Raw genomic sequence first — 23,153 nt, forward strand, 5'->3', positions numbered from 1 at the left:
ACTGATAACAAGAGATCACAGAGTGATCATAAGCTGAAGTTGTTTCAAGTTTTTCTATTTTTAGCTCTAGCAGCCCCGTAAAGCAGCCAAGTGCCAACATTTGAACAAAATTGAAAGAGGAATTCATCATGATGCTTCAGATCAAGTTTGATGAAGATCCATCCAAAGGTTTGTGAGAAGTTGTCATTCAACTGCATTTTTAGCCTTAGCCCTATCAGCCCCTGAAACGAGCCAAGTGCCACCATTTGAACATGTTTTGGAAAGTACATACTGATAACGCTATAGACAAAGTTTGATGAAGATCCATTACATGGTTCATATGATAAGCCATTTAAAGGGTTTTTCTACTTTTAGCTTTAGCTAAAACAAGCCAAGCATCCCAAATTAAACAAATTTGTGTGGGGAATTTATAATGATGCTACAAATCAAGTTTGATGAAGATCCATCAAGTGGTTCATGAGAAGAAGCTCTAGCAGCCCCTACAAGAAGCCAAATGCCCCCATTTTGGGAGTGGACCTTATAATATTATGATACTATCTAAGTTTGATGAAGATCCATCAAGTGGTTCATGGAAATTTGTTTATATGTATTTTCAGTTTTAGCTCTAGTGGCTCCTAAAAGATTTGAGAGAGGACCTTAAAATGATAGTATGTACTAAGTTTCTTGAAGATCACAAAAGGGGCTCAGGAGAGGAAGTATTTAAAGGTATTTCTATTATAAGCTTCAGAAGCCTTTAAAATGGCTGATAGTTACCATTTGAACATAACTGGGCGAGGATGCTTATAGGGATGCTTCAAACCAAATTTGTGAGCTAAAAATAGTTAAAAGACCCTGTTTCAGGCAATGGCAAACTGTACTTCCTCAAATAATTCGCATATTTTGTAAACATAGGTGGTTTAAATTTTGCAAATCAGTTTCATTACTGTTCATGTGTGAAGGAAAACTCTCGCACTTCGGTAAAGTTTAAATGAAGCCCTATGTGTAATTCAAAAGTGATATGTACACAATTAAGGTCAAAGGCTTTGAAAAACCTGTAGTGAGTCATTTTCACCAACAATTCCTTGCAACAAACTTGTCTTAAGTAAACAAAGCTCAGACAGTAACAAGCAATGTTGATATTTTACCACTGATAACAAGAGATCACAGAGTGATCTTGGCGCCCACCATTGAGCCATTTTTGAATGTTCCAAATTTCAAGACTAGCTCAAGGTCAAAATCAAGGTCAAATTTCACTTCTGTACACAACACTGTGCATGTGGTCCATGCATGTGGTCCAAATTTGAAAGCTGTAGCTTGAGAAATGTGGAAGTAGGTCACTAGATCAATTTCAAGGTTAAAGTTCATTTCGGTATACGTAACTATGCATGTGCTTCAAATTTGGAGGCTGTAGCTTGAGAAATGTGAAAGTAGGTAGTAGGTAAAAATCAATGTCCAATTTCATTTCAGAACACAAAAAATATGCATGTAGTCCAAATTTGAAGCCTGTAGCTTCAGAAATGTGAAAGTAGGTCACTAGGTCAATCTTAAGGTCAAAGTTTGTTTCAGTACACAAAACCATGCATGTGGTCCAAATTTGAAGGCTGTAGCTTGAGAAATGTGAAAGTAGGTCACTAGGTCAAAATCAAGGTCAAATTTCATTTTGGAACACAAAACTATGCATGTGGTCCAAATTTGATGCCTTACCTTCAAAAATGTGAAAGTAGGTCAATGTCAAGGTCAAAGTTGTTTTCGGTGCACAAAACTTTGCATGTGGTCCAAATTTGAAGGCTGTAGCTACAGAAATGTGTAAGATGGCAACTAGGTCAAAATCAAGGTCAAATTTTATTTCTGAACACAAAACTATGCCTGTACCTTCAAAAATGTGAAAGTAGGTCACTTGGTCAATGTCAATGTCAAAGTTTTTTTCGGTGCACAAAACAATGCATGTGGTCCAAATTTGAAGGCTGTAGCTACAGAAATGTAAAAGTAGGTCACTAGGTCAAAATCAAGGTCAACTTATGTCAAGGTTCATCTTGCCACTCAAAACTATACATGTGGTCCAAATTTGAATGATGTAGGTTATGGACATGAAGATTCTAAAAGTTCTTCCCTATATAAGTCTATATGAACCATGTGACCCCCGGGGTGGGGCCACATTTGACCCTAGGGGGATAATTCAACAAACTTGGTAGAGAACCATCAGATGATGCTACATTACAATTATCAAAGCCCTAGGCTTTGTGGTTTAGACAAGACGATTTTCAAAGTTTTTCCCTATACAAGTCTATGTAAACCATGTGACCCCCAGGGCAGGGCCATATTTGATCCTAGGGGAATAATTTGAAAAATCTTAGTAGAGGACCACTAGATGATGTCATATACAAAATATCAAAGCCCTAGGCCCTGTAGTTTTGGACAAGAGGTTTTTCAAAGTTTTTCCCTATATAAGTCTATATAAACCATGTGACCCCCGGGGCGGGGCCATATTTGACCCCAGGGGTATATTTGAACAATCTTGGTAGAGGACCATTAGATGATGCTACAAACCAAATATCAAAGCCCTAAGCCCTGTGGTTTTGGACAAGAAGGTTTTCAAAGTTTTTCCCTATATAAATATATGTAAACTATAAAAACAAGAGATCACAGAGTGATCTTGGTGCCCACCAATGTGCCATTTTTGAGTGTTCCAAATTTCAAGACTTATTGACTAGCTCAAGGTCAAATGTCATTTCAAAAATGTGAAAGTACATCACTAGGTCAAGGTCAAGGTCAAAGTTTGTTTCGGTACACAATCCTCTGCATGTGGTCTAAATTTGAAGCCTGTAGCTACAGAAATGTGAAAGTAGGTCACTAGGTCAATCTTAAGGTCAAAGTTTGTTTCGGTACACAAAACCATGCATGTGGTCCAAATTTGAAGGCTGTAGCTTGAGAAATGTGAAAGTAGGTCACTAGGTCAAAATCAAGGTCAAATTTTATTTTGGAATACAGAACTATGCATGTGGTCCAAATATGAAGCCTGTACCTCCAAAAATGTGAAAGTAGGTCACTAGGTCAATGTAAAGGTCAAAGTTTGTTTCGGTTCATAAAACCATGCATGTGGTAAAAATTTGAAGGCTGTAGCTTGAGAAATGTGAAAGTAGGTCACTGGGTCAAAATCAAGGTCAAATTTCATTTCGGAACACGAAACTATGCATGTGGTCCAAATTTGAAGCCTGTACCTTCAAAAATGTGAAAGTAGGTCACTAGGTCAATGTCAAAGTCAAAGTTTTTTTCAGAGCACAAAACTATGCATGTGGTCCAAATTTGAAGGCTGTAGCTACAGAAATGTGGAAGTAGGTCACTAGGTCAAAATCAAGGTCAAATCATGTCAAGGTTTCTTCTTGTCACTCAAAACCATACATGTGGTCCAAATTTGAATTTTGTAGGTTATTGACAAGAAGTTTTCAAAAGCTTTTCCCTATATAAGTCTATATGAACCATGTGACCCCCGGGGCGGGGGCCATATTTGACCCTAGGGGGATAATTTTAATAAACTTGGTAGAGAACCACTAGATGATGCTACATTACAAATATCAAAGCCCTAGGCTTTGTGGTTTGGACAAGAAGATTTTCAAAGTTTTTCCCTATATAAGTCTATGTAAACCATGTGACCCCCGGGGCAGGGCCATATTTGACCCTAGGGGGATAATTTGAACATTCTTAGTAGAAGACCACTAGATGATGTGACATACAAAATATCAAAGCCCTAGGCCCTGTGGTTTTGGACAAGAGGTTTTTCAAAGTTTTTCCCTATATAAGTCTATATAAACCATGTGACCCCCGGGGCGGGGCCATATTAGACCCCAGGGAAATAATTTGAACATCTTGGTAGAGGACCACTAGATGATGCTTCATACCAAATATCAAAGCCCTAGGCCCTGTAGTTTTGGATAAGAAGATTTTCAAAGTTTTTCCCTATATAAATCTATGTAAATTATAGAAATAAACAAAGGGCCATAACTTACTAAAAAATTGTTGAACCAGTCTGATTTTCAGGGGGACACAACTAGGGTACCAATACATCATTCTGACAAAGTTTGGTCAAAATCCCCCTGGTAGTTTCATGGTTCATACAGGACTTGGCAAAAAAAATTCAAGGACTTTTCAAGGACTTTTTATCGATTTTCAAGGACTATTTTAATCGCTTTAAATCTTAAATTACAAAACCATTTAGGCTCTTCATAAGGCATTATGATAGAAGAAAAGTTACAGAACAGTTTTATTTTCCTTTATGAGATCTTCAATGGGATTACCTTTTATGAGCTATATTTGCCTGTATACATACTTAGTACATGTTTCTTATAAGTCTTTCAAGCTCTCAAGACTAGTTTTCAATTTGTCCTCAAGGGACTTCACTTCTTGTTTTCGCGTGTGATTTCAACGCACTTTCTCCCATAGTTCCGACATCAATGAGTTTATCACATACACTTATGCTTGTTTGACTTAAACTCCTTTAACCACGATGAATAATCATCCTGTGTAAGCCATTTATTGGCGAAACTACATTTATTTTTTGGGCCACTCATTGTTGTTGTTGATAAGTCACGCTACAATGACGTTGCGCATAATATTTTAACGTTGTGAAAATTGCTAATCCGTATCTAACTTCCGTACCGAAACGGTGTTCAACTAGCGTTCCTTCCGTGGGTGTGCATGTATTTTTATTTTACACCGTTTTTTCGCTCGTTTTGACTTTTTATTATTTATTTTTTGTATTTTTCCCCTACAATACGATTGCGACCCCCGTTTTTAGCAAAATTTAAGGACTTTTCTACCTTTTTTTTCAAAATTCAAGTACTTTTTCAGGGGATTTTTGGAAGAAAAAAATCAAGGACTTTTCAAGGGCTTAGGATCAAATTCAAGGACTTTCAAGGACCTGTGTGAACCATGTAGTTTCTGAGGAGATGCGATAACGAGAAATTGTTAACAGACGGAAGGGCGGACAGACGACGGACTACGGACGCAGAGTGATTTGAATAGCCCACCATCTGATGATGGTGGGCTAATAAATAAAGGGCCATAACTTATTTAAAAATTGTTGAACCAGTCTGATTTTCAGAGGGACACAACTAGGGTACCAATACATCATTCTGACAAAGTTTGGTCAAAATCCCCCCAGTAGTTTCTGAAATTGTTAACGGACGGACGGACAGACACCCATACGATTTATGTATTAGGTGGTCATTCCATTGTTTGAAAACAAAAGAATGACCACTTAAGGAACAAAAGAATTAAGTGGTTACGGAATGAATACAAAGGATTTCTATTGTCCTAGGCCACACCTCCTACCATCTAAGGTACCAATCGTGTGCTCAGAAGGACTGACGGACGGATATCTATTCTTTGTTTGAAAATGACAAAAAAAGGGGGCAGACAGATCTTATTAAAGAACAAGAATGCCACGGCGGCCCTAGACCGCTTGGTTGAGTTTCTGGGCTAAAACAGCTAGAGAGAATGCAACATTGGAAGAGGACCACAATATTATGCTCCAGGTGTCAGAAGTTTCACAGGCAGTAGAAGTTGATTACATAAATTAGTGTGACAGATGGAAGACAGTTCAAACACTATACACTTCTAGGGTTTAAACAAGAGGGTCATGATGACCCTGGATCGCTCACCTGAGTAATATGAGCTTCATGTTTCAAATGTCAAACTGATGATAAAATATTAAGAAAGTCAGTAGGTCACATTCATGGTCAATGAAATTCAGTTTTACAATTTGTGTGCAAAACTGTGTATGTCATCAAAATTTCAAGGTTGTATCTTAAAAAGCAAGAAAGTAGGTCAGCAGGTCAAGGTCACAGTCAAGTGACATCATATTACTTGGGGTCATCAGGTAATTATAATTAAACAGTCTTGGAAATAGGATCAGATGATTTTTTAAGTATTTTTCCTATATAACTCACATAATAACTAAGTGACCCCAGGGCGGGGCCTCTTTTAACCCAAGGGGCATAATTTGAACAATTTTGGTAGAGGACTACTAGACAATGCATCATACCAAACATCAAAAGCCTAGGTCATATGGTTTCAGACAAGAAGATTTTTAAAGCTTTTTCCTATATAAGTCTATATAAAACTTTGGACCCCCGGGGCAGGGCCTCTTTTCACCAAAGGGGTACAATTTGAATAATTTTGGTTGAGGACCATAAGACAATGCTACAAACCAAATATCAAAGGTCTAAGTGTTGTGGTTTCAGACAAGAAGATTTTTAAACTTTTTTTCCTATATAAGTCTATGTAAAACTTGGGACCCCCCGGGGCGGGGCCATATTTGACCCTAGGCAGATAATTTGAAAATCTTGGTAGAGGACCACTAGATGATGCTACATACCAAATATCAAAGCCCTAGGCCATGTGGTTTTGTACAAGAAGATTTTCAAAGTTTTCCCTATATAAGTCTATATAAACCATGTGACCCCGGCACGGGGCCATATTTGACCCTATGGGGATAATTTGAACAATCTTGGTAGAGGACCACTAGATGATGCTACAAACCAAATATCAAAGCCCTAGGCCATGTGGTTTTGTACAAGAAGATTTTCAAAGTTTTCCCTATATAAGTCTATATAAACCATGTGACCCCCGGGGCGGGGCCATATTTGACCCTAGGGGGATAATTTGAATAATTTTGGTAGAGGACCACTAGATGATGCTACACACCAGATATCAAAGCCCTAGGCCCTGTGGTTTTAGACAAGAAGATTTTTAAAGTTTTTCCTTTCGGTTGCCATGGCAACCAGAGTTCTGCATGGAATTCAATTCTTTGAACACTTTTGTAGAGCTTCACCTAAGGAACATTCCTGTGAAGTTTGGATGAAATTGGCCTAGCGGTTTATGAGGAGATGTCGTTTAAAGTAAAAGTTTATGGACGGACGACGGATGCTGGACGGTGAGCTAAAAATCAAGAGAAGCTGTCATAGAATATCCTTAACAATTAAAGAATGATGCTGTTAAAATTTTACTGAGCACTGAAAAAAAACATTACTCAAATGACTGAAATTGAGCTGTGCTAAATTATTGCAGATTAATCGAAAAAATGGAAACAACATTGTTCTGGGAATACAGCACCAAGAAACAATAGCAATGAGATTACCTGAATTTCTTGCATTTCATGAACATGTTCATACAGTCTTGGGTTGATAATGTCAATGTTCAAGTATGGCTGCTCTTCCTTGTCCATTACAAATACAAAATTCTTCTTGCCAACTATAATGTATTACAGCAAACAAATCATTTCACATAAAAGTCACTTTTTAACAAGAGCTGTCCATAAGACAGCGCGCTCCACTATTCGGCCATTTGACAGTAAAATGAATATATCGTCGCTGCTCTACGAAAACCGCGTAAGTCAATTTTGGCGCGAAAACTATTTTCTACGATTGGAAAGGCGAGTACACGCTACGTATTCTGCGAAAATCCTGGACATTTTAGCCAATCAAAAAGTTGTTTTACTCACCATGTGACAAAATCCTGTATATTCATTGGTTGATATTTTTTTCAGCTAAAACCGCGTATAATTGTTTAAGTCAGAGTGGTGTTTGTATGGAACAGTTTTAAAGGATTTTAATGAAAGATGTAAGTTATTTCTTTAGTTTATACAACTAATTTAATATAAATGTTTATGTATTAATGTTAATTGATGTATTTACATGCATAACTTCCTAAAACAACATAGTTTTCGAAAGAAACAATGTTTGTTATGTTTTTATTCGCATTTTTCCTCGGGAAAATGATATAACGTGCTTATTTTAATAAAGAGTCATTGTAAAATCGATAAACTGTTGAATCTAATACGGTTTATGTTGAATGAACAGGGATTTGAAGCTTTAAAATTTGAATATATTTATACGCGATTTTCATTAACTGAATTTGGTGTTGCTCATGTCAAAATATACGCGGTTTTCAAATATCATAATTTGTTAAGTAATCATGATTTAATGCAAGGACAGGATATTTTTTGAAATGTCAAGCCTAATTTGTTGTACAATTTTGCCACACAGTCAGAAGAATCATAGTGCCGATAGGCCTGATAAAATGCTGCTTTCCTATTGCATTGATTATCAGAATAATTTTAGATGCATGATAATAAGTTTCTAAGACTTTTCTGTCTCTTACAGATACAAGAAATGCCATTTGACAGATGGAATGGAGCACAATTTGCTTTCGTTGCCTACTGAAATTATTGTCAAAATACTTTTAGACATACCAACCACTCATCTTCTTAAGTCTGTGAATAGAACGTGTAAACTATTCAATGAAATATAGGAACAAAATAGTGTGTTATGGAGGGACATAGGTTTTGAAATTGAATTTGTAGCAAATTTTGACGTTCTCAAACGAGTTTTAAAACATTCTTCGGGATTTGAACAACTCATAACACGGTGTGTTCAAGTATCATGTGCAACGTTTGAAACTGACCTCCTATTTGTTACTTATTTACAAAATGCCAAAAAGTTATACTGGCTGGACATTACAGAAAGTAACATTTCAACACTGTGTTTCGTGCAGTTTTTGCCAAACCTTCATATTTTAAACATTTCGCAATGTAAAAATTTGGTCGATGCTGATTTTCATGTTATATCCAAATGCAAAAGCTTAAATCAATTATATTTATCTTCCACAAATGTTGAACCAGCAACTGTGGTAAATATATGTTCGGATTTGGAACTGAATGTGTTGGACTTGTCGGGTATAGAAGTGACTGTAAAACAGTGTGACACAATTATAAAGCCATGTATGATCTATTTACAAGTAACTTTTAAAGTCAGCGAAATAGAAGATGAAATTAAAGAACTGACTTATATGCATAGGGACTGTTCAATTAAACGTCTTGTAACTGTAACACAGAACAACTGAAAATGAGCTCCAGGGGAAAACAGTTAGTGCAGTTAGCGTTAGCGAGAAACCGTGTAATGGAAAAGATTGTCACTGTAGATCAGAACAACAATACCGACGTAGAATTTTCTGATGAGGAATTCGGAGGCAGTGTGCTACCGACAACAGTACAGAATTTAAATGAAATCGACAAAAATAGTACAAATGTCACCCTCGAGCAAAGAAAGGTATCCAGTTTGGAAAAGTACACAATTCAAGGGACGTCAATAACTAATATAAAAAGTGTATCAAGCTGTAATGAACATGATGAGAATAAGGATTCTAATCATGAAAAAGAGCCTGATGATAGGTTACTCCACGACAATGAAACTGATAACAATTATATGAGTGAAAGCGAAATAAGCAGCAACGGTTTTGACTCAGACGATTCAATTAAAGATCCAGATTGGAAAGAAGAGACATACAGAAAACGAAATAAATGTACAGAATCATCTGATTACGATTCTGATTTTAGTATTTCAAACAAGCCTAATAAAAGTTTCAAGCGAATTCAAACACAGAATTGCCAAAACCAATCTAATGAGAGCAACGGTGAAAGCCAAGAATTTCAAAACAATGATTTTAGAAAGACAGAAGATTTAGCAGATGAGAGTGAAACATTCGTTGCTTATCGAATGATAGATCAAGGTGAAGATCAACTAATTGATAATGAAACGTCACGTGCAGTGAGAATGATAGCAACTGAACAAGAAAATGAAAAAGAAAGTGTGATCAATACCGAAACACTAAATATTGCGCGTGAAGTAGAAATAACAACTGAAGAGGCTGGTCCATCTGATGGAAAACGGAAGCATCCGAAATCAAAGAAAGGAATGGGAAGTCCTAGCAATTGGAAGAAAAACATAAATAAAATTGTCAGAATGGAAGGTAAGGCATACAAAGGCCTTAAAGAAACTGACGGTAAAAAGTCATACTCTGTAGACAAGAAGGCGAGAATACAAGGAGAACGAAGTTGTGGGAAAAGGTGCGAGAGGGTAAGAGGCTGTTTTGAAATAAGTGACACATTAAGAAAAGAAATGTTTGACTCATTTTGGTATAATATGGACTGGAGTCATAAGAGAATATTTGTCGCTAGTTTAGTGTGTAGGATTGAAGTTAAACCTAGCAGTGGCAAAGCTAGGAAAAGAAAAAACAAAGAAGTAAGTATTGATTCTGATGTAAATGGAGAGAAAGACATTGAGCCTGATACAAGTACTTATAGTACAAGAGGAAACCCAAACGAAGAGGAAATTATTGAGCCTGGTACAAGTAGTTTCGAGAAGAAGACAACGAAAGGGAGAAGAAAATACATATATATCTATCACTTTCGAATTGGAGATAGAAAAGTTCGGGTATGCAAAGAATTCTTCTTATCGACTCTTGGAATCAGTGAACATATGGTATATGACTGGTTGGATAATAAAACTGATTCTAATGGATTACCTCGACCAAAAGCTGCAAGTAAACGTGCTCCACCTCTTACAAAAGTGAGCACAGAATGGAAGAATGCCGAGGCTTTCTTGGATTCTTTACCAAAAATGCCATCGCACTATTGCAGGGCCACCACCTCTAAAATATATCTTGAACCAGTGTTTGTCTCATTCGCAGATTTGATGCGTGTTTATGAAAAATATTGTCGCGACAACGGATATAAATCTGTCGGAAGAATGAGTTTAAACAGAATATTTGACCAAAAGAACTTTTCTTTATTCAAACCTAAAAAAGATCAATGTGATGTCTGTGTTGGACACAGTCATGGACATATAAGTGATGAAAATTACAATATTCATATAAAACGCAAAAATGATGCCCGGACTCATAAAGAAAATGAAAAACAGAGAGCTTCGGATAAAGTTAAAGTCATTACAATGGATGTTCAAGCTGTTTTACTTTCACCAAGAATCGAAGCGAGTGCAGTTTATTACAAAACGAAATTAGCCTCCCATAATTTTACGTTGTACGATTTAGGGACCAAAAGTGTCAAATGCTATTTCTGGCATGAGGGTGAAGGAGGACTGACGGCAAATTTGTTTGCTAGTTGTATTAACGATCATCTAACAAGAACATTAATCAAGCCAGGTGTTGAGGAAATCATTCTGTTTAGCGACGGATGCGGTTATCAGAAACGTAACGTTACTTTAGCAAATACATTACTTAGACTAGCCGTGCATTGTAATATTGTGATATCACAAAACTTTTTGGAGAAAGGGCATACGCAAATGGAGGTGGACTCCACTCACAGCACAATAGAACATCGTCTCAAAACAAGACCTATCTATGCTCCTACAAACTATGTTGAAGTCATGAAAAGTGTCCGGGAAGCACACCCTTATGTAGTCGAGTACGTGGACCACACGTTTTTCAAGGACTACACTTGCTTAAAATTCTATGACACGATACGCCCAGGTATAAAGGTTGGTGACCCGGTGGTTACCGACATTCGTAGTCTCAAGTACAAGCCCGACGAGATTATACAGTACAAGGTTTCTTATGCCGACGACTACATAGATCTACCTAAACGTAGAAATGCAACGGTGCCAACTGGGCGCGAAGTGATACCACCATTGTACACAGGACCGCTACAAATAAAAAAATCTAAATATGAGCACTTACAGCAGTTGAAGGCTGTCATCCCCAAAGACTATCATCTATTCTATGACACACTTAAACATTCATAATGCACCTTGTGCAAGGACGAGAATGATGTAACGAGTTTTAATAAGCGTAACTGACCTTAATGCATCATGTTGATTTTGAAACTAGTTTACCTAGTTAATGCTAATTACTTTTCTAGCTAACGTTAAGCTCATAGACAGTTTATGGATACTCGAACTATTCCACTGATGCTTCTTTCGTAGAGTGTTTAGTTCATTTATGTTAAATGTGATTTGAGTTTTCACATGCATTTTCAATATCTTATAAGTTACATTGAATTTAAGTTTAAAACATTTCGTTTCCAATACTCAGTTTCATTATGTAATAGCGTGACTTGGTACGCAACAGATATGTCATGAACCACAGTTGTATAATGTTCCGCACTTTCCAGATCTTATAATTCTAGTTTTAAATTCTTGAAGATGTCAATATTAATACTAGTATCAGTGGTAAAATTTCTTGCAAAAAACATAGGCGGCTTGCATTGAATGTAACTTGAACTGGCGCTAACAATACAAACTATTGTATAGATATATAACTATGAAACCTAATAGTATAACAATGTAACAACGTAAATATAAATAGCCGCTCTAATTTTGATAAAACAGAGGGTCTGTTACGCCAGTTTGAATAATCTGATGATTTATTTATTTTCTTTTGTTTCATTTACAGAAAAAGTTCAGTCTTGTACTTTTAAAGGCCCAAAAGTAGGCATTAATGTTAAATCATATCATTAACAGTACCATTTATAATTATTTTCGTTTCGCTGCAATACAATGGAATGTTATTGTATTTGCGATTCACAGTCAGAATTATAGATAACATGTTTGCAGTTCATTTTGATTAAAGTTCATTTCAATCGACAGGTTTTCTAGTTTTCTTTTGTATCTAAAATACGTGTTACAATGTCGTACACATTCGTGTCTATTTAGGTTAAATGCGCTGAAATTGATTAGTTTCAAATCAGCAAAACATAGAACAAATTCAATGACATTGTAGCATGTGTTTTCAATACAAGAGGACCATGATGGTCCTGAATCGCTCACCTATCCCCACATGACCCAGTGTTGAACTGAGTATGACGTCATTATTTCTATTATTTGACATAGTGACCTAGTTTTTGAGCACATGTGACCTAGATATCATCAAGATAAAAAATTCTGACCAATTTTCATGAAGATCCATTGAAAAATATGGCCTTTAGAGAGGTCACAAGGTTTTTCTATTATTTGACCTAATGGCCTAGTTTTTGAAGGCACGTGACCCACTTTTAAACTTGACCTAGATATCATCAAGGTGAACATTCTCACCAATTTTCATGAAGATCTCGTGAAAAATATGGCCTCTAGAGAGGTCACAAGGTTTTTCTATTTTTCGACCTACTGACCTAGTTTTTGACCGCACATGACCTAGTTACAAACCTGACCTAGATATCATCAAGCTGAACATTCTCACCAATTTTCATGAAGATCCGTTGAGAAATATGGCCTCTAGAGAGGTCACAAGGTTTTTTCTATTTTGAGACCTACTGACCTAGTTTTTAACCCCACGTGTCCCAGTTTCGAACTTGACTTAGATATCATCAAGGCGAACATTCTGACTAATAATCATGAAGATCTCATGAAAAATATGGCCTCTAGAGAGGTCACAAGGTTTTTCTATTTTTAGATCTACTGACCTATTTTTTAACCCCACGTGACCCAGTTTCCAACTTGACCTAGATATCTTCAAGGTAAACACTCTGACCAATTTTCATGAAGATCCATTGAAAAATATCGCCTCTAGAGAGGTTACAAGGTTTTCCTATTTTTAGACCTACTAACCTAGTTTTTGACCGCACGTGACCCAGTTTCGAACTTGACCTAGATATCATCAAGGTGAACATTCTGACCAATTTTCATGAAGATCCATTGAGAAATATGGCCTCTAGAGAGGTCACAAGGTTTTTCTATTTTTAGATCTAATGACCTAGTTTTTGACCCCACATGACCCAGTTTCGAACTTGACCTAGATATCATCAAGGTGAACATTCTGACCAATATTCATGAAGATCTCATGAAAAATATGGCCTCTAGAGAGGTCACAAGGTTTTTCTATTTTTAGATCTACTGACCTAGTTTTTAACCCCACGTGACCCAGTTTTGAACTTGACCTAGATATCATCAAGGTGAACATTCTGACCAATTTTCATGAAGATCCATTGAAAAATATGGCCTCTAGAGAGGTCACAAGGTTTTTCTATTTTTAGACCTAATGACCTAGTTTTTGACCCTACGTGACCCAGTTTCGAACTTGTCTTAGATATCATCAAGGTAAACATTCTGACCAATATTTATGAAGATCTCATGAAAAATATGGCGTCTAGAGAGGTCACAAGGTTTTTCTATTTTTAGACCTACTGACCTAGTTTTTGAACCCACGTGACCCAGTTTCGAACTTGACCTAGATATCATCAAGGTGAACATTCTGACCAATTTTCATGAAGATCTTATGAAATATATGGCCTCTAGAGAGGTCACAAGGTTTTTCTATTTTTAGACCTACTGACCTAGTTTTTGATGGCACGTGACCCAGTTTCGAACTTGACCTAGATATCATCAAGATGAACATTCTGACCAACTTTCATAAAGATCCCATGAAAAATGTGACCTCTAGAGTGGTCACAAGCAAAAGTTTACGGACGCACGGACGGACGACGGACACCGCACGATCACAAAAGCTCACCTTGTCACTTTGTGACAGGTGAGCTAATAAAAACAGTCTGAACATTGGACATCTACAGTTTTTGAAAGAGAAACCAGTTAAAACTAATTATAAGATCTAATGAATGCAAAGTGCAAAGTCCAGAAAAGTTAATAGAAACGTAACCGAAAATCTGAAATCTGACTGTGTTTTTCATAGCCGACTTGAGTGAGCCCCTCTAAATCTTTAATATGTTCTAGACAATGATGCTGACTTTAGTTATGCGGAACACAAACACATTTTAATTGTAAAAGTTCTACACGAATGGCATCTGATTTATTAATCAAACTTACATACATAATAACAATCGTAGAGCACTCATTTGTAAAAAAATTGATCCTAGATATAAGTACTGATATCTGTACAACTAAACAATCATTCAAGATAAATATTTGCCCTTTCTGTGACATTAAATAGACGGATGTTTATCAATATTACAGAATATGAAAAACTCGTAAGTCAAACTTTTGTCAAGATGAATGAGCAAATCGCGCAAGTGTGTGTTTCCAAAACGGCGTGAGTCAAAATTGATTCAAATTTAATGAGAAAAATCGCGTAAGTGTCCGTTTGGCTTAACTACTTAAGTGACTGAAAATTCCAGTATCACAAGTAGAAGATGCACTGAAATCAAATACTATGTACACATAACGCATAATAAGCTGATATTTTATAAAACAATATCACGTTTTTTTCGTCTCCTGAAAAGTGGCCAAAATTGACTTACGCTGTTTTCGTAGAGCAGCGACGATATGTCTCAATAAGAGACCTCTACTTTAAAAGGAAGATACACCAAGGGGCATAATTCTGTTAAGAACACAAACTAGAGTTATTGGGATTGTTACCACACATGCTGATGATGATGGTAAAAATATATTTTGAGTTTCAAGTCATAACCTTATATACCGTAAAAGCCTGAATATATTATGCTAGCATGACATTGTATATTAGGCACCACCGATCTTGTATCAAAATTTTGGGAAAAATGCTTACATTGGAATATATTACGCACAGGAAAATCAGTTAGAAAACGTTGTTTACAAACTCGAAATCGGCCATTAGCGGCATGTGTAAAAACGATTTCTCGTGAAAATCGCAATTGCTGCATAATCGGTTACAGACAACAGTGACAATATCTGAGAGACAAATTCTTTCTAAAGTATTTGCTAACTTTCTCAAGCTGTCAACACCTTAGTACACTTTAACAGACGTGCGAACAAACATCTCATAATTATGGGCACATCAAACGAGAAAATCGCGGTTAATTAAGCATGTTTGTTTAACAATATACGAGCGGCTGTATTGATCAGTAATAATTTGCTGGAAATAAAGAAATTACAAACAGTCTGTTTTAATTGCAATTTATTTGAGCATCCTTGAAAGATAATGATTTTAATGATCAAACAGCTACAACCCGGAACGCGAAATTTTGTATTTTGCCTATTTATTAAACTGACACAATATCCGGTGCTCTGGATATGTACGATACTTATTAATTAAATTTACAAAATACAAAAATTTAAACTCACAAACAAAACCAAACCAACTTTACCATATATCATCAGAGGTTCCGTTCCGTACGTGTTTTTGGACCCACCCAATAAAACACGCAAGAGGAGGTTAAAAAAGCACGGCCCAAAATGTAAACACATGACAGTTCACAAAATTGTCCGATTTTCGCCGATATTTTCGGGTTTTCAAGCTGGGAAAAATGTTTGAAGCTCTACCTTGGTGTATATTACTCACCCCTTTGAGAAAATGAAAAAAATCGTAAAATTGTAATATATTCGAGTTTTTACGGTAGTATCAAAGTTATGTCCACAAAATGAAGATTGTCAAAAAAATTAAGTATGAAAGGGGCATAATTTGGTCAAATACACAAATCAGAGTGGGGATTGTTACCACTCATGCAGATGATGATGATAAAGATTCATTTCAAGTTTCAAGTCTTTATCTTATTTTGTACTAAAGTAACATCAAGAAAGCGAAGAATGCCAAAAAAATTTAAGTATGAAAGGGGCATAATTCTGTCAAAAATACAGTTAGAGTTATGGGGATTGTAACACACATTATAAAGAAATATTTTTAATTTCAAGTCATTATCTTTTAAAGAACCAAAGATATGTCTATAAACAAAGCTTTCAAAAAAAATTAACATGAAAATAATTCCAAGTACATCTTGTATAACAACTTTGTGACCTTGACTTTGGGTATAATGGGCCCAGCCCCTACACATACTTTGTTTGTATGCTGGACAATGTTTATGTGAACTTACAGTAAGATGTAAGCAATAGTAACAAAGATATGACAGAAAAACAAAGGTTGCCAAAAAACTTTAACCTTATAAATAACCTAAGTATAACACCTTGATGACCTTGACCTCAGGTGTAATGGGCCCAGCCCCTGCACATACTTTGTTTGTATGCTGGACAATGTTTATGTAAACTTACAGTAAGATATAAGCAATAGCAACAAAGATATGACAGAAAAACAAAGGTTGCCGAAAAACTTTAACCAAGAAAGCTCACGCCCACGCCCACGCCGGGGCAAGTAGAATAGCCCCCCTATTCTCCGATTAGTGGAGCTAAAAAAATCACTTTAAATGAGACTTTAAGATGAAAAAAATGTTTCTCTTAATCATGGAAACTGAATACACTAGCTTGAATGAATCTGGGAACATACATTTGTGAAGATCAGTCTATAATTATTTAGTACATTTAACTTTTACACACCTGGTAAACAACAGAGCTACCTCTTTCAATAAAAAGTGAATATTTCTACTCCCAAACCATTTTCTGTACACAAATTAGCGAACTTCGAGTTCTCTGTAAAGTTAAATCCTACCATTCCCTGATTTTTTTTATTTGATACCATGCTTGTAAAAATACAAAAAATATGATGACACTCACCTTTGTTGACATTCTTTTATCATGACATGTACTAGCTCGGAAGGTGCCACAGGGCGGTTTACCATATACCTTTGAAAGAGGTAATACTTAGCTCCGTTGTTTACCAGGCATGTTTTACATAAGCCAAACAAATGTCCTTTTGTGAAAAAGCACCAGTCCTGTACAACAACAGATCCAATCAAAGACACCATGGAAAATCATCTGGTTTACAGAATTCAGTGTTTCTAGTATTCACTGTGCTTTTTTAGTTGAATGTATAATAGAAAAACTTGAGCTTTGAAAATTGTCTGATTTTCCAATGATTCCGGTTTTCAGTGTCCCGTTTTCTAAGTTATTTTCAAAGAAAGAGACAAACCTTTATGCTTTCTGAAGTCCCAGTTATGTACAATGCGTGCAGGAATGTAGTACTCATCATTCTCATGGCATTCATAACAGTAATAGCATCCATCAAACTTGCAAACACGCGGCTTCCCAAATACTGAAATAAACACATTTAATATAAACTAGATTCTGAACATTGTCCTCACATAGAAGTAAACAGGTACTGATCAAGATCAATGTATGTAGAATATTATCACTGCATCTAATCGTTACCTTGAACAAGAGTTGTCCGTAAGACAGCGCGCTCGACTTTTCTCAGTGCTTGACTCTGAATTAGAGCTTTGCCAGTAAAAACTTTATAAAACTTTAACCATAAAATCTAAGTTAAACAGGGACATAACTCTTGTCAAAATTCAAATCAGAGTTATGGGGTATGTTTCTCCTGGTGTAGACTTTGATAGTAAATAACTATTTTAAGTTTCAAGTAAATAGCTTTGATAGTACCAGAGATGTTTGACTTTATCAAAAACTTTAACCAAAAAGTCTAAGTTAAAAAGGGGCATAACTCTGTCAAATTCAAATCAGAGTTATAGGGATTGCTTCTCCTGGTGTAGACTTTGATAGTTAATAACTATTTTAAGTTTCAAGTCAATAGCTTTGATAGTACCAGAAATATTTGATTTTATCAAGAACTTTAACCAAAAATTATAAGTCAAAAAGGGGCAAAACTCCAACGAAATTCAATTCAGAGTTATGGGGATTGTTTCTCCTGGTGTAGACTTTGACAGTAAATAACTATTTTAAGTTTCAGGTCAATAGCTTTGATAGTACCAGAGATATCTGACTTTATCAAAAACTTTAACCAAAAATTCTAAGTCAAAAAGAGGCATAACTCCACTAAAATTCAATTCAGAGTTATGGGGATTGTTTCTCCTGGTGTAGACTTTGATAGTAAATAACTATTTTAAGTTTCAAGTCAATAGCTTTAATAGTAACAGAGATATTTGACTTGATAAAAAACTTTAACCAATGGCAACGCTGACTCAGACAATAGCTCTACTTTTCCTTCGAAAAGTCGAGCTAAAACCCAGATCTGTAACGCATGATCTCGGCTCATATGGAACGGTTTTGCTGATTTTGGGTAAGAAAATTATATTTTTCTGTTATTTGAAAATCATTGTCAAGGACAGCATACAGTGCAAGATGTGCTCAGAGGATTATGAAATACTTGTTGCTATTCATTTTCCAGCAAATCTAAGCACTTTTCTCAATTACTTTGGAAAGCCATGCGAAAATAGCAGGTAAACAATGCCATGACTCAGAAAAAACATTATTTCAGTATGTTCTTTGGCAAAAACACTAAATGACCACTTCCACGATATCACTGACACCCTTCCTTAAACATGCTTTATCATAAATGATGAATTAAATTTCTTGAAAGACCCCAATATAAGGCGATTAATGACCGTCCTGGTCAGTAACGCAGGAGACACAGGTTCAGCGACTGCAAAATACAGTAACATAGGAGCTTCGGAGTTTTCTTCTGTGTTTGTTTTCATCAATTTACAAGGGAAACATACCTTTATTCATTGTATTTATCTATCAAAACAGTGATAACTAAGTAGTGGCAACACAAAGAACAACACGATCAAAAAGATGTTTAATGTCCCACTCTGGTAAGAGTCATGTCACCATATGTTGCTACTAAATTGAAGTATATGGAAATTGAATAGATGAACAAACAGGATGGCTCCAATCTATCTAAGAACTTGAAATCAGTACTGATTCTTATGGTATACAATTATACTGGCTGTTATAAACAAGAGGGCCATGAAGGCCCTGTATCGCTCACCTGACCTATTGACCTAAAGATCATCAAGATAGTTTCATTAAGATATGGTCGTAAATGTGGCCTCTAAAGTATTAACTAACTTTTTTTTTGATTTGACCAGGTGACCTAGTTTTTGACCCCACATGACCCAGATTTGAAATTGACCTAAAGATCATCAAGATTACAATTCTGACTAAGTTTCATGAAGATACAGTCATAAATGTGGCCTCTTAGAGTGTTAACAAGCTTTTCCTTTGATTTGACCTGGTGACCTAGTTTTTGATTCCACCTGACCCAGATCTGAACTTGAACTATAGATCATCAAGATTAACATTCTGACCAAGTTTCATTAAGATATGGTCATAAATGTGGCCTCTAGAGTGTTAACTAGATTTTCCTTTGATTTGACCTGGTGACCTAGTTTTTTATCCTACATGACCCAGATTCAAACTGGACTTTGAGATCATCATGATTAACATTCTGACCAAGTTTCATGAAGATAAAGTCTTAAATGTGGCCTCTACAGTGTTAACAAGCTTTTCCTTTGATTTGACCTGGTGACCTAGTTTTTGACCCCACATGACCCAATATCAAACTCATCCAAGATTTTATCCAGGGTAAAATTCTGACCAAGTTTCAACAAGATTGGGCCAAAATTGTGACCTCTAGAGTGTTAACAAGCTTTTCCTTTGATTTGACCTGGTGACCTAGTTTTTTGATCCCAGATGACCCAATATCGAACTCATCCAAGATTTTATTGAGGGCAACACTCTGGCCAAGTTTCATTAAGATTGGGCCAAAATTGTGACCTCTAGAGTGTTAACAAGCTGTTCCTTTGATTTGACCTTGTCACCTAGTTTTTGACCTCAGATGACCCAATATCGAACTCGTCCAAGATTTTATTGAGGGTAACATTCTGACCAAGTTTCATTAAGATTGTGTCAAAATTGTGCCCTCTAGAGTGTTAACAGTCAAATTGTTGACGACGGACGGACGACTGATGACGGACGACGGACACAGGGCAGTCACAAAAGCTCACCTTGAGCACTTTGTGCTCAGGTGAGCTAAAAAGCATTCCACGCTGTGGATATACCATTGGGTTCCTTGTTCCATGAAGGTTTACATCAGCTCGCCAGCACAGTATGTTACACTGGAGAATCTTGTCTATGTGTCTTTTTCATATGTCTCTTTAGGTTTGATTTTGTTGAGCATGTTTGATAGCATATGTAGCATGAAGCCATAATAATGAATGACCCTATTTCTTTGGTTACATTTAGAACTCCTATAGTTCCGGTAATTATAACCCTGCCATGGAGGTATCATTAACTCTTTTTTCAATTAACCTCCAAAAAGAGGTGGAGCTAGTGTTTACAGGCCGTGATTTTTGTGAGAATAACTTGCAAGGCAGTGGTATGATAATTTATATTTTTAGACAAATTAATTATTTCTGCTAAAGAATTGCTAATCCCGTAATTCTTCAGTTTAGATATTGTTGATTTTTACTACTGAATAAAGTTTGTAGCGGAAAGTCTGTGATTGTCGTCAAGGACCCAAAAGATTTTGCCTTACTTTTAGTCTGAAAAAGGAAAACTTACATACTAGTCTAAAGGAGGTGAGAACCATTCTGACTTACTTTCATGAAGATCCATTGAAAAGTATGGCCTCTAGAGAGGTCACAAGGTTTTTCTATTTTTAGACCTACTGACCTAGTTTTTGACCGCAGTTGATCCAGTTTCAAACTTGACCTAGATATCACCAAGATAAAAATTCTAACCAATTTTCATACAGATCCCATAAAAAATATGGCCTCTAGAGAGGTCACAAGGTTTTTATGTTATCTGACCTAATGACCTAGTTATTGATGGCATGTGACCCAGTTTCTAACTTGACCTAGATATCACCAAGGTGAACGTTCTGACCAATTTTCATGAAGATCCATTCACAAGTATGGCCTCTAGAGAGGTCACAAGGTTTTCCTATTTTTAGATCTACTGACCTAGTTTTTGACCGCAGTTGACCCGGTTTCGAACTTGACCTAGATATCATCAAGATAAACATTCTGACCAACTTTCATAAAGATCCAATGAAAAATGTGACCTCTAGAGTGGTCACAAGCAAAAGTTTACGCACGCACGGACGGACGCTGCGCGATCACAAAAGCTCACATTGTCACTTTGTGAATTTAACAATATTTTACTAGTTTTATTTTCGAGAAAACAAAGTTGGTTCATCAAAAACGCAGGTCGATCCAGCTCCTAAATAAAATGTTGAGTTGTTGATAAATGTAATATGAGAGTAAAAAAGAAAGTCTATGCAAGTTTGTTTTTAATTTATTCTGTTTTTGCTGTTTGTCTTGACTTGTACTCAGGGGTTCGATTTATGTATAAATAGCTGTCATTTTGGATATATAAGGCTTGATTTTGTGAGTTTAAACTGAAACTAGAAATTGCTTTTGTAAAAAAGCGCATGTCTCCCCCAATGCAAAGTGCTATAGGCAAGAAGTCAAAAGGGGTCAGGAGCGAAAGTCAAAGAGACACTGATGGTTGGCTGCAATAGGGATCATCTACTTGGCATGTCTAGTCATCCCACTAAGTTTCAACACTCTTGGCCTAGTGGTTCTCAAGTCACTGTTCAGGCTCCTGTGACCCTGACCTTTGATCAAGTGACCCCAAAATAAATAGGGGTCGTCTACTCTGCATGTCCAATCATCCTATTAAGTTTCAACATTCTAGGTCAAGTGGTTCTCAAGTTATTTTCCGGAAATGATTTTACATGACCAGGCCCCTGTGACCTTGACCTTTAATAGACTGACCCAAAAATCAATAGGGGTAATCTACTCTGCATGTTCAATCATCCTATGAAGTTTCAACATTCTGGGTCAAGAGGTTCTCAAGTTATTGATCGGAAATGGTTATCAACGTTCAGGCCCCTGTGACCTTGACCTTTAAAGGAGTGACCCCAAAAACAAATAGGGGTCATTTACTCTGCAGGAACAATCATCCTATGAAGTTTCAACATTCTGGGTCGAAAGGTTCTCAAGTTATTGATCGGAAACAGTTTTCGATGTTCAGGCCCCTGTGACCTTGACCTTTAATAGAGTGACCCCAAAATCGATAGGGGTCATCTACTCTGCATGACCAATCATTCTATTAAGTTTCAACATTCTGGGTCAAGTGGTTCTCAAGTTACTGACCGGAAATGGTTTTCAATGTTCAGGCCCCTGTGACCTTGACCTTCGATGGAGTGACCCCAAAATCAAATAAGGGTCATCTACTTTGCATGACCAATCATCCTATGAAGTTTCAACATTCTGGGTCAAGTCGTTCTCGAGTTATTGATCGGAAATGGTTTTCCATGTTCAGGCCCCTGTGACCTTGACCTTTGATGGAGTGACCCCAAAAACAATAGGGGTCATCTCCTCCATAAGCCCTATCAACCTATGAAGTTTGAAGGTTCTAGGTCAAATGGTTCTCCAGTTATTGCTCGGAAATGAAGTGTGACGTACGGACGGACAGGGAAAAAACAATATGTCTCCCGCAGAGTTGGGGGGGGGAGACATAATAAATCTCATGTTGATGAAAAGGACCCTTCAGCTGAAATCCTAGGAGTCTGTATGTACACTTTTGCTTATTTCAAGAGTTAAAATCCCAAGTCCGGGTCAAATGGAACCCCTGCGTACAGTTGTTTTAAAAATAAAAAATAAAATTCTCCCCCCACCCCCTTTTTAAACAAAATTTGGATGATAATCTAGGAATAAATTTATTATGGCCTTATTCCCAATTAAGACAAATTACAGAGGTTTT

The 23,153-nt window shown here is 36.5% G+C and overlaps 1 protein-coding gene across 10 annotated transcripts in view; it reads right to left on the minus strand.

Moving 5' to 3' along the window:
* LOC123527417 (uncharacterized) overlaps positions 1–23,153 on the minus strand; it is a 265,494-nt gene that overhangs the window by 64,392 nt on the left and 177,949 nt on the right. For 9 of the 10 annotated variants that reach the window (XR_006681734.2, XM_045306853.2, XM_045306848.2 and 6 more), the window contains 2 exons: positions 17,554–17,676; positions 7,115–7,227 (listed from right to left, as the gene is read on the minus strand). Coding sequence is in view for 8 of the 10 variants with exons in the window: in XM_045306853.2 (XP_045162788.2) it covers positions 7,115–7,227; positions 17,554–17,676 (236 nt within the window). In the remaining 2 variants the exon portion in view is untranslated. Of the gene's footprint in view, positions 1–7,114; positions 7,228–17,553; positions 17,677–21,537 lie in introns of those variants that run through there. The other variant, XM_053523310.1, reaches the window with a different exon arrangement.

This window comes from Mercenaria mercenaria, chromosome 14 (genome assembly GCF_021730395.1).
Source record: "Mercenaria mercenaria strain notata chromosome 14, MADL_Memer_1, whole genome shotgun sequence".
NCBI classification, from domain to species: Eukaryota; Metazoa; Mollusca; class Bivalvia; order Venerida; family Veneridae; genus Mercenaria; species Mercenaria mercenaria.